This window comes from Poecilia latipinna, unplaced genomic scaffold (genome assembly GCF_001443285.1).
Source record: "Poecilia latipinna isolate Pla-1442-1.1 unplaced genomic scaffold, P_latipinna-1.0 Scaffold334, whole genome shotgun sequence".
NCBI lineage: Eukaryota > Metazoa > Chordata > Actinopteri > Cyprinodontiformes > Poeciliidae > Poecilia > Poecilia latipinna.
Genome location: NW_015112950.1, coordinates 371,133 through 384,339, shown reverse-complemented (window position 1 = coordinate 384,339; position 13,207 = coordinate 371,133). Strand labels below are relative to the sequence as shown.

Sequence of the window (13,207 nt, the reverse complement as noted above, 5' to 3'; positions counted from 1 at the left end):
TCAATCACATAAAAATCAAACAAAATGTGCAATAATGGAAAAGGCCGGTTTATTTATTTGATTTTTTTACTCGTCAGTGGAGCCTCATCATGGAGCCAATGGGCAGACGATCTCATAAGAAAAGAGGACATAAAAAGAAGAGATCCTAATTGTTACATTCGCTTCAATCTTTCGCCAACATAGCTGCAAGCTCGATGAAATTCATTTACCCATTATCTCCTGGCAATGAAGTAATTAAAGCGTGATCACAGAAAACCAAATGTGATCACTCAGTACAATTAAGTTGTAAAATGAAGACAAGATATGTGAGGGGAGGAAAAAAAAAAGTCAGCTCCTAGTTTCTGCACCAGAAAATTGTGTCGACTGATGTTATTAAACACATCGCATTACTTTAAGCTCTTTGCCCTAATCATAAAGTGTGGTTATGGTTTTAAAACACGTCTTAGCAGCGGGTGGTACCCTTTGAATCACTTCTACAAGTGTGTGTGAGTCAGCTTTTTAAATGGGGGGAATGTGGATGTAGTACAAAGAGCTACTGTGCTGCTGTGTTAATTGCAAAAAAGAGGAAGCTAATTAAAGCTAACATGGAGCCGAAGGTGTGAGTGAGAGGGAAAAAAAAAAAAACATGGAAGAAAAGGGTCATTTTCAAAGTATCTCCTTGAAATGAGGAGGGAAACGCCTTTCAGTCTGCTGCTTTAACCAGCTACAGGTGAAGCAGTGCGGACGTTACAGTTGATGAGTTTAATAAAAATAGGGGGGTGAAAATGACAACAGTCACGACAGCACGTCCACTTTTGAAGTCGTCTTCAAAAATGTCTCATGGGTTTTTATCGGTGAAGAATGAATGTATGACTGCAATGCAAAAAAATAAAATAAAATACATCAAGGGTGAGAAGATGAAAGTTGTCATTAGGTCCAAAAAAAAAAAAAAAAGAAAAATCTTAAAACCACATTATAATCCCATTTAGATGGCATTATAACAATTATTAAAAAAAAGAATTTGGAACTTAAAGTTTCTTGTATGAGATTACTGGGTGTTTGAAAAATACGTAATTGTTACCTGCTAGGGTCTTGTAGTCAAGCAGATCAAACAGCACGATGGCCACACCGGACCATGTGAGGACCAGGGCCACAACCAGCAGCCAGGCCATGGGCGAACTGAAGGTTAAAACGACGTCGTCCAAAAACGTCCTCTGATTGGACCGGGACGGTGGGCCAGCCTCTCCACCGCTGGTCTGACCGCTCATCGTTGAAGGAAGCTGGAGACAGACTGAGGGGGAAAAAAAAAAAAAAAGCAAAAGAAACAAAGTCATTTTACACAAAATCATAATGTTTATATACAGCTGAAACCATATATTAAGGCGATGATGTGAGCAACACCGGAGTTAAATTAGGGATCAAAGGTCCTTAGTTTGACGATCGTCCAAGACGCAAGACCCATCGTGTAAGAAAAATCTTTTTTTTTTTCTTCTTTTTTTTTTTTGAAAGATCTTTTGGTATTGCTGAATCATAAGCAGACTGTATCATGTAGTGCTGGAGTCGTCCCACAATAAATTCACGTCGGCGAAGCCAGAACTGCGCAACTTCAGTCTGTGCAAACTGAAATATAAACCGTATGATTAACAAGCCAACGTGCAGGAGGTGTTTATTCACGCAGATGATGGTGACTCATTAGAATATGTTCGGTTTATCCGCGCAAGTGTGCGCGATATGAGGAGGCGCGATGAATCAGAGTGAGACAAAATAATGAGAGGGGAGACAGATCACATCAACGGCGCGAGATGAATTACTCCTCCAAAGAAACTTTTCATCATCCTGCGGCAGAGGGGACGGGCTCTGATAACACGATTACGTGCAGCAAGTGTTGAGCTGCTTCACTTCATTTGTTTTTTCTGTTTCCTTGCTTGACTCCCACAGTGTACATCCGTCGTTACAAAGAGATAATTACTTCTTGTCACACGCGCGAGGGCTTCTCTCTGGAGGTCCAGCTGAAGTGTCCATTATGCCCGTCTCGTTTTCTGTGTAAAACGTTCCTGCCGATAGACATGCATTAAGGGAAAGTTCGAGCCAACTTATGCCTGCAGGCTGTGTCTCACTGTGCAAATTAGCGTATTCTATAGCTTCCACCTTTGATTGCACAGAAAAGATGAGCTTAACTGCACCTACTACGACGAGTTCACGCACAAGAAAGATGATAAAAACACTGTTCTGGTGACATCTAGCAGAAAATTCTCTATGTAATGCATATTTATTCAGAGATAATAGCCAGTGATGCATCCCCCCCCCCCTCTGTGTGACAATAAGGGCTTTCTCTACTCTAGTCTTTATCAAGAGCCGCTCAATAATAAGCACTTCACACAAGAAAACTATATATATATATATATATATATATATATATTTATAAACTTAAAAATGCAAAAAGAAAAAAAAATAAATAATGAAGAGCTGAGTGGGGAATTAGAGTTCTTGGAATAAAGCAGCGTTAGCAGGCAGAGCCAACAAACGCATGCGCAGAAGGACAGATTAAATAATATAACCATCTAAAAATTGTCAATGTTAAGAAGAAAACATGTTTAAAAAAGTTTTGGAGCTGCTTTGAAAACTTGAATGGAGCTGTCTTTGTCCACTGGCCTCCAGGAATCCTCTTGTTAGAGGTCAGCCTTTGCTCCTGTGTTTGCAGACCTGCTGTCACACCTGGAACCACATCCTCCCTATCGGTGGGCTGCATAAGCGCTTTAGTGAACCAGGGAGACGTCCTTTCCTCCTTGGCATTATTTCTGCGATGTGGTTGACTCTTTTGGTTTTATTGACATTTGCTGAACTTTTCTTTTAGAAATCATGTTTGGATGGGAAGTTTAGTTGGGGTTTTCTGCTTTTCTTTTAACATCTTTTTTTTCCCCTCTGTTTTGCGGCCAAACAGGGAGCTCAGAAATAGGAATTTAGTTTTTTTTTTTATTCAGATAGGACTTGATTTCGTTTTCAAGCCAGAAGGAGCGCTTTCCTGTGTTGTTTTGGCATTGGAGGTCTTGAAATTTTCTTCTTTATTTGTACTTCCCTTCTGTTTGTAAAGCCTTGAGCCAGTACTAAAATAAATAATTGAGGTGCTAAGATTTTTTTTTTTTTAAGTTACTGGCTTCACTTGTGTTACCCTAGACTCCATTTATAGGTTGTAAGTTAAGTGGGGGCTCATTTGAGATATCTTTGTTGAAGAAGACAAGATTGAGTTTTGGGTTTGTTTCATTATCTTTAGTGAAAACTGTGCTGGATAAGCAGCTGCTAACAGATTGTGACTTGCTTTCTGAAGCATTTTGATCCAGTCTGACATTATTCCTCAGGAATAAAATTCTGCTGTATAGGAATCACCACAGATCAGGCAAAGAGCTAAAAGGGATTCGGACTTCTACATCTGTGCCAGAATGACTCTAAAGTTCAACAAAACACGATCCGCACCATCGTGAATGCAGGGGCTGAAGCAAAACCTTGATAGTATTGAGGTTTTTATTTGATTGGTTTTCTCACCTGTCTTTGTCTCATAAACTTTTTTTTATTCTACAGTTACTCCCTTAATTAGAGATGCCATTCTTGGATCATGTTCACTGCTTGGAATCAGACTTATACATTTCATGGATACATTTATCTTTACAGCCTATTTCCATGCCCTTTTTGCCCAAGTGTCTCACTCATGGCTCACTGGTTCTCCCACAGTCATACAGAACACAAGTTAAATACCACTAAAGATCAAATGTCAACACACACACACACACACACGCACACACACACACACACACACACACACACACACACACACACACACACAAGAAAAAAAGGATGAAAGCACAAATACTTGTATTTTCAGCTCATTAGCAATTCTTAGCAAGACTCTGCCATGTAAATTAATGTTCTGTGCGATAAAGGAAGCTGTTTGGTCGAGCGCACTATTCTAAGTGATTTGGTTTTGTAGCAAAGTCTGGCCAGTAGTTTTAAGATATATCTGTTGCTAACAATGTGGAGAACTGATGTGCTTTGATTTTGTGGTTGACCTTTCCATTGCTCCATTCGTTTAACGAACTGCTAAATCAGTTTAGCGTAGCTTCACTCCCACACGCTGATGTACATTTCTGCATGCGTCTGAGCGAAAAGGGCCGAACACTGGTGTGTAAAAAAAAATAAAATAAAAAAAAATCACTGGGATGGGTAAGATATTACTGAAAGTAACTGTGCATGTGATCAAAGGATCTCCATCGATCAAAGGAAGCGCTGACCCGTTGAGCATTGTTACCAATGATTGAAGTATCATCAACGCGTCTCGCAGCAGACTGGACACAATGCTGCATTGTGCGAGTCTCCTCGCGTTGCAGTGTATCATTTTTTTCCCTTTTCAGATCAAAATCCATGCCAAAGTCTGCGGCTATTTTCTCTTTCAAATGCGTCTGTCCTCTTCGCAAATGACCCAGCCCACCTGTTGTTTCTGCTACATGCTGGGCTGATCTTCACACACGCTCATGGACACCAACTGTTGTTGCCTTGCTCGCGCCACGGGAGGGAACAGAATTAGAACAATGTGGGTGCAGTCTAGTTTCTGGCATTTGAGGGCAAATGAAAGGCAAGGAAAAACTCTTGAGAATGCGACTGACTGGGCAACGTGAGAGCGTGTTGAGCAAAATCCACACACTATCTGTTCGTCTTTTAAAGAAGTAAAAAAAGAAAAAAAAACCCCAGCGTCTCGGAATAATAAACTCGTTGTTCGCTGTTGCAGCTTAGTCACCTAAAAATGCAACACAAATTATAATATGAATGAATTTATTCATTATTCATACATTCAGTAATTATCTTGTTGTTCCTCTACAAAATCACCTTTGCTGGCATCCCTAACAATCCTTACAAAACAGGTGCAAGTGAGGTTATTTTACCTTTTTCTTTTTTTTTTCCTTTTAGAAGGACCCCTGATTTTCTCAGAGTACCTAATTGTGATGTGAGCTAAATAAATCTATTCCATTTAAAGATTAGCTCTTTTTTAGTTTGGGGTTGTGCTACTGCAACAAAAAGACACATTTATTTTCAATCAACTTTTCATAGGTGCCGATAAATGTGCAGGGTCATCCAGCGAACGAGAAACATTTTAACCAAATAATGTTTAGTTAATTGAATATTATCCTTACAGTGGGATACCTCATGTGTTTAGTTCTTACTGAAGTTACATTTCGGGGTTCTTTTCTTTTTCTTGCATTTCGTTGGACAGGTTGTCCTGAAGGAGAACAGGAGAATCATTATCACCTTTGCACAGAACCTGTGTGCAATGATCACTACAGCCTGCTAACACTGCCTTTTCTCCTGTGACACATAAAGCCGTTAAAGGAAGAGTGTACATATACTCCTAACACTGTACATTTAAGCGGATGCGGTCAATATTCACAAATAATTAAAGATGCCATTTTGAAACTACATTGTAAAATCACTTAATGTTGCAGGGAGATAGGTTAAAAAGGAAAAGAAGAGGAGAAAAAAAAAACAGTTAATGATTTAACATCAAAGTAGGATATTTATATAAAAACTGTAATTTCCAGCCTGGATTTCACAGTCCCCTGTGAATACCAAGACACTTCCAAGAGATCTCAAGTTGCTTAAAGGAAAGAGGAGGAAATGTGCTACACAGACATCGACTGTTTGAAGTTCTTTAGAAATACCAAATACTTTGAACTCCTCAAGCTGTAGAAATAGAACATGTTGCTTCCATTTATTTATTTTTTTATTTTTTTGTGTGGGGTCATGAGCTAAAAGAGTTGGAAAGTGCTGGCTGAGAAGAAGAAGCAAAATAGAATAAAAGCTGAATATGGTCCGGTATTGAATTATAGAAATGGGTGAAATATATCAGAGACTGTTGTCACCTCAGTGAAAAAGAAGACTGACTGAAAAATTCAGCGATAAAAGGATCTGAAATGTGAGTCAGCGCCCGTCTGAATTGAAATTTTATCTCAGAGAAGTCAGTACAGTTTAATCTATCTTGCTTTCTACCGTCACCCGTACACAAAACGGCAAACTCTGGTTTTGAACGTTCATTTCCCCACGACGTGTATGCATCAAATTCAACATAGTAGTAAATGACATAAGTGAAGGTGGAGGCAGAGGACTGAACAATCCAAATGGAGCAGATAAAAAACAAAAAAAAACAAATAAGGTTGGTAATCAGGTCAAGAGTCATGCACAAGTTAGTGTTAGCTACGGCCAGGTCTGTTAGCTTTTCTTCACTACTAAATGAAATATTTGTATGTATTCAGATTATCCTAATATAATATCGAAATATGTTTAATGGCATCGTAAAACATCAAAACAGAAGAAATGTTTGAGTGGGCAAATATTTGTTTAAAGTGTAAATAAAGGATTTTCTTATGAATGAAAATAAAAGAAACTACATCTATTTCATTATGATTTTAAAATAAAGTACTAAATGACAAGAGATAGATGAGAAAAGTGTAGAAGTACTTTTGTAATCATATTCTTCAAGCCCTAACAAAAGGTCGAACTTGACTCATAACCCTTTGTGAAAACAATAACATGCCGCTTTTCCTTCATGCATACTTAAAAAAAAAATTGCACAGAATAACTTAGAATGCCCTCAAGCTTCATACATATCAATATGATTACAGCAAATATCAGGCAGGGCCTAAATCATTTTATAAGTATCTTACCTTTTGAGTTTGACGAGTGTTCGCAGACAACTTTTGGTCCTCGGAAATCCTGGAAAAAGGCTGCGTTGCCAGGGAAACCAGCATGTAACTCCTTCCTAAAATCCCTTTTCTGTCTCACTTGATTGAAAGAAAGGCGACGTTCAAATCCGGCAGCAATGAGCCCGCAACAGTTGTGCTGAGCTGGATCACAAGCAGGTCTAATAATACACTGGAAAGGCCCCCCAGCAGGAGGAAATCAAAGATCCCTTAAAATAATGTTGCTTTATTCCCCCCGTTGCGGGGCGTGTGTCTTGACTCTTGCGGCTTATATCCAAGAAATCAAGTCAAGGGTTCAGAAATTTAATGGATTCCCGAGGACAGGCAGAAGTTTGGGACGCGTAGAAAGGAGTAGAGAGAGGGAGGTGAACCCTCTGAGAGTCACCCGGCCCCTCTGAGGGTCCAAAATAGAGGCAAAGAGAAAACGAGACAGGACAGCAGCAGGGCTGATGAGGAAAACAATCTAGTTTATTAGCTTCAAATCCTATTAAAGCAATTAGTTTACATCTTGAAATCGTTTATTTGATTCACGTAACTGCATCCTTAACATAATTTAGCAACATCACACTTTGGATTGTTACCTCCAAAATAACAAATGGATTAGTTGTCTCTTCCTGCTCTCTGGATTCTTATGAACTAAACGGTGGCGATACTTTACTCTATGCTGCTCTGACTGCAACTTCTATGTTTTATCCAGGGAAGGTCTCTTAAGAACTCAGGCTGGTCCAGCAGAGGTCAATTTGAGGACTAAATAAGTGAATAAATATTCTGCCAAGCCCCGCATGAGTTTCTAAGCCTTGTCAGAAGCTGTTTCCAAGGCCCATTTGAAATTACGCTGTGTGTGTGTCCATGTGTGAGAGCTGTGGGAGGGAGTAACCTGACCCCCAGCCTTGCCCTGGGAGCCCGCACTGCTGAGGCTATAATTAGAGACGCAGACAGCAGCTGGTGTTAACATTGGAGTGGACTGCTTCAGATGTAGGGCGCATGGAGGCACAGGAACGCTTGCCAGCACCCGAACCAACACAACCCGTGTTTGCTCTGAGGTGAAACTGCACACACCTTTAAAAGACGGAGAGGGACGCCGCGCAGAAAGTTCTGCTCAGATGATTGGCTGGACTTTGAACTGCAGAGAACCGAGAATAGGTTCAAGCTAGAAAACATGCAAAAAAGTTACTGTGTATCATGAAAAGAGACATTTTATTATTATTATTATTTTTTTTTTTTGCATTACAGGATGTGATAAAGAAATATCCTAATGTTATGTTTTTTGATCGGAAGGTAACATCTTCATTATGATTAATCCTTTCTTAACTATCCAGTCACATATTTTTTTCTACATGGATGAATCCAGAAATCATTCTTTATACATTTCACCAAGGGCAATAATATGGTATAAATGTGAAGTGTGGAGCTAAATCAAAACCTGGTTCTTAAATTCTCGTCCTGCAGTCATAGTTTGTGTAACATGCAGCTTTAGCCAGGTAGATTTATGAAACAATAATTACTTTTTCAATTAGTTAGATGGCATCACTGCTTATAAAACTATAGATAAACTTATTCTGATCAAGTGTACTTTCTAAACAGGATTTTGAAGAGATCTGACATGAGACTCCTAGGTGTTTATTTATATATACAGTATATATTTTTTCAGTCAATCCACACAATCACATCCAAATACGACGGATGATCCAGTTTCTAAGGAGGGAGAGTTTTATTGCTTCTCAGAGTCTGGTGCAGGTCAGAAGAATGATGTTTTATCCAGCCACACTTCAGCCTTCTCTGCACCTCGGCTGGTAAGCAAGGATAATTTCACACCTCAGGCAGCTACAAGATGCAGCTGGATATGATGTGACCGAGAAGTTGCTACAGCGCCTCCAGGTGAACTTTCGAAGCTCGTGTTTGGAAATTCAGACCTTTTGATGTTTGCCAGACAGGCAGACGATCCATCTTGTTCTACATAAGTGATGTGTGGATGACGCCTCGAGGACGATGAGACTTTGGGTTTGACTCTGGGGACTGCAGGGCGGATAGCGCGCACACTTTTTAAGACATGGAGGCAGCCTCCAGATTTCTGGGTTAAAAAAAAAAAAGAAGAAGAAGAAAAAATAACGAGACAAATATAACCGAATAGAGGAAGTAGGACGGACACGCGAACAGATCATCACAATAACCTTTTTTGTTAAAGAAGAAGGAAAAATATAATTGTTTTAATTGTCTATTCCTCGTAATGATACATAAAACTGCTAGAAGGGGGTTGTAAACTTTATTCAGACTCTGAAAGGCAACAAATCAGAGTGCCGTAACCTTCGAGTGAACTTTCTACAGTTCTTCCCATTTCTAACAAACCGGTGCCTCAGGCTATTTGGTTTGCTGAACGGCCAAATTCAGGGCAAGCATGAGCGTGTTTGTGTTTAAAGAAATCAGACGTTTTGCTTTGCTTACATGTCTGGAGCTTCAAAGTTACCTTTAAAGGTCAAAATAAAGTAGCACAGGACTCACAAAAGCGTCAAATCTGAATGTTGCCTTTACATTAAAAATGTTTCTAAAGCGGCCTAGAAAGTGAAAATGTTACACTTGAAAGCGGAAACATCTAAAGAAATGTGAATATCATGAAAAAGCTCGAAATGTTTCGTCGCCCACATCGGAAAATGAAACTTATTATATACAGCCGACACACCCAGTTATTGTAATTTTGATGATTGTTGCCTACATATAAAAAAAAAAGCCCACAATTTAATGTCTCAGAGTCCACAAATTGCTTTATCTGACATGAAAGTACTTACAGAATTAAAATGCTTGTATCTTCACCGCGCAGCGCGTTAGAGGTCTTAACCCAAAAAGCACATGGTGAACATGAGGGTGTTAGTGGAGCAGATGTGAGGAACACTGAAGTCATTCATCATGTGTCTGGTTCTCCAGAACTCTCTCTGCTCCCTCATTACTGCCTGACTTCTTCACCCTCCGACTTTCTTTCCTTTCTGGTCTTCGTTTCCCTCCATACTTTCTTCAGCTTCTGACTTTCTGTTCTCCCTTCACCTTTTGGTCCCTTCCGCCTTCGCCTTTCTACTTGTGTTTTGTTACTTTTTTAAAAAAAAAAAAAAAAAAAAAACTTGTTCTCTTTACTTGTGTAATCCTTTACTCATTACTTTCATCTCTCTGCATACTTTGCTCATCTGTCTTTGTCACTATTTATCCTCACTTTGCCTTGCCAGTCCATTCTTCTCACTCTCCGGGACAGAAAACACACACGCCCAACACTTCTTATTAAATTAGTAATAATGTCACCATGCTTCCTCCCAGGAGGCGACTGTTATTGACTTCATTATGCAAATGCAAACCAGCCCAAAGCTATACCACTGATGGGTAAGGACACACATACACAAACTGTTTGTAGGGCAAGTGAGCTGGCCAGGAATAATTTCTTGCTGCTTTTGATAATTATGTCAACCAGTGAAGTTGACGTGTGTATTAACATGAAAATCTACTAAGCCCAAAAAGTCCTGTGGCTTGTGTTGTCTCTCTATTCATGCGACACTGAGGAGTCAGAATAGGATGGACTCAAAGAGAGAAGTCAATAAAACCACTTAATTGTGTTTATATATCAAATATCACATCGATATCATAAAATAGCATCAGTTGTCATTCTTAAATGTGAAGATTAAAGCCATAAGTTTACATACACTGAATCAAAGGACTTTCTCTCAAAGATCTCTTGTTTTAGGTCATTTCGAATCAACAAAATTATTTCTATCTGCAAAATCCCACAACTATAGCGAGATTAAGGGATTTATAGGTTAGCCGAGACTTTATCGTTTTCAACAGTGAAACGTGTCCTGCGCCGACATCAGCTGAAATGCCGCTCAGAGATGAGGAAGCTGTTACTCCAAAAGAAAAATAAAATGAAAATCAAAAAAGAAGCCAGATTACAGTTTTCAAATACGCACATGGGGAAAGATCTTCATTTTTGGAAACAAATCCACTGATCTGATGGCTGTAATGACCTTTAGCCTTGTATGAAAAAACAAATAGTTGTACCATCTAAATTGTGAACTACGGGGCTGGCAGCTTCATCGCAGGCTGTTCTGAGTCGGCACGCTTCATAAAATAGATGCCATCATAAGGAAAGAACACTATGGAGCAAAATATCAGCCATTAAACCTGGTGCACAAACGAGTCTTTGAAATGAACCCAACGCATACGGCTTTGACTGGCTACGAAGTGGCTCGGATAACAAAGTCGATGTTTTGCTGTGACCAACACAAAGTTCTCATTTTCATCCTATGACGAAGTTGTGGACAGATTTGAAAAGGCGGCGTGTGAACAAGGCGGCCCAAAAAAAAAAACTGACTCATTCTTTTCTGTTCTGAGTTTTTGATCCACTGCGGAGTCACATTTTTGAGCCGTGCCATTACTAAAATTCCCAGTGATTTTGTAACACCCCAGGAGGATAAAAAAAAGAAAATCAACGGATGTAAAAGCCAAAATGGACGTGTCCAACATGCACCGCTTTTGCCAGAGAGCTTCCACGTCTTTTATAGTTTGGCCAGGAAGTTGGAGCCCTCTCATCTCTGAGCGCGATCAGACAAACACCCAGCTCTGGCACCGGCTGCAAAGAGTTGAGCCACTATATGCTGTGCTTTGACACAAATTCACAGACCTTCAAGCATCCCCGCGGTGCGTACAATACATGCACAGGCCTGAGTATGCGAGCACACAGTTTCTGCCACGCTACTGGCAGTGGCAAGGAGGACAGATGGACAGACTGCAGAGAGCGGAGACGAGACGGAAATTAAAGTCACAGTTGAGTAATTAGAGTTTGACGTCTGACTCTATGTGGCGTTTATGACTGAATAACATTTAGGAGATGTCGTGTTCTTGAGCTTTATCTGTGTAGATATGATATATTTATATTGTAAAATAACATATTGTTAAAGAACGTATATGCACTTTGGAGTAAATGTTCTTGAGTCAAATAATTTATTCAACTAATTTATTACAGCTCAAACTGTAATAAAGTAGTATTTCTGTGCTAAAACACCTCAGAATTCATTAAAAAAAAAAGGTCAAAGGAATTAAATATATTTTCGGTAGAATTTCTTATAAAGTATTAAAGCTGGAATGAACTAAAACCGAAACTCAGCCTGATCTTTCGCTTAATTAAAAAGATATACATCCTTGATTTTGAGTAGGGGCTGTGCAGACTTTGAAAAATGATTATATTTAAATCTACTCATCAGCAAGCAGAAATGTTTGAGGAGATCCAGCATTATCTAGATTGTGTTTCCACACAAACAACAACAAATAAAGAAAACAGTCTTGCTCTGTAAAAATGCTTCACTCAGTTACAGCAAGATGCATATTATTGTCAAAATGTGGAATAATTCTAGTTAAAGCTGTACACACAGAAGACAAAGATGATGATGTTTTGTGATTAATGCTCACATTTTCTAACATCTGGAACTGTTATTCCTAATTGGTTTGCTGAAATCCAGAAATTTTCATGAAAGGCATTTCTTATTATCATTACTTTGAGACAATTCGAAAATGTCTTCTGAGCATTGCAGCGTAACATAGATATGTTTCACTGTTTTATTGTTCAAAAATCAATCAGTCATAAAAATTTTTAATCAATATGGACTAGTCTGTTTCCTTTGAGCAATCTTCATCAAGTACAATAAAAGGAAAAAGAGGAAATATATGAAATATGTAAATGACTGTTATAGACTCAAAGAGACCCAAAATATCAAATTTAATACTGTAGGTATACTGCTATATAGGCTGTTTCCTCAAAAATATTTACATTCCATTAAATAATAATGATTACTAATGTTTTTTATTTTTATTTTACTGGTTGGATGTTTGGTACACACTGCTTGACAACTGTATGGAAACCAGGTAAAGACCCAGAGGCATCACAGGAGAAAACATGCCATCAACATACCTGTAACTAAATTTATTTATTGCTTTCAGTGTTCAAAGAGCTGATCCTGATTTAAATCTCCGCCTATCCGAAGTTTTCCTACTTTTCAAACTTTATTAGAAAAGCAAAATAAAACATCCCAGGCACAAAGCCAGTGTTTTACCTCCAGGCTGTCTCCTCAAAGAGCATTAAAAATGAAGAGCTGTACTCCAAAGAAACCAATCAATATCCTCTCGTCTACATTTTTGTTTCACATTATTTTTTTGTGTGTCATCTCTCTCAATCTGTTTGCTTTTGGGCTGCAGTTTTACAGAACTTCTTCCATAAATCTACTTTCAGTGGCTTTAAAAAAAAAAAAAAGTCTGTCAAACAGTGTACTCTTCTAGTAACATCTTGTCTTTTCATTACATTTCTCCCCCTTTTCTTCGTGCTACGACCTCATATAAAAACTGTCGACAATGAGGTTCTGTTGGAAGGTCATTTGAGGTTAATATCTCTGTACCACCATCAGAAATGAATTGCTTATTTGTTGAGTGCTTCATTGTGTTTTTATTTATTGTTTCAG

The 13,207-nt window shown here is 38.8% G+C and overlaps 1 protein-coding gene across 1 annotated transcript in view; it reads right to left on the bottom strand.

Annotated features, from left to right (window-relative positions):
* trdn (triadin) overlaps window positions 1–6,772 on the bottom strand; it is an 11,561-nt gene extending 4,789 nt beyond the window's left edge. Inside the window, exons 1-2 of the mRNA XM_015035424.1 lie at window positions 6,687–6,772; window positions 1,061–1,270 (exon numbers count right to left, since the gene is read on the bottom strand). Of these exons, the coding sequence (XP_014890910.1) occupies window positions 1,061–1,247 (187 nt within the window). The 5' untranslated portion in view covers window positions 1,248–1,270; window positions 6,687–6,772. The remainder of the gene's footprint in view (window positions 1–1,060; window positions 1,271–6,686) is intronic.
* Between the last annotated feature and the right edge of the window lie 6,435 nt (window positions 6,773–13,207).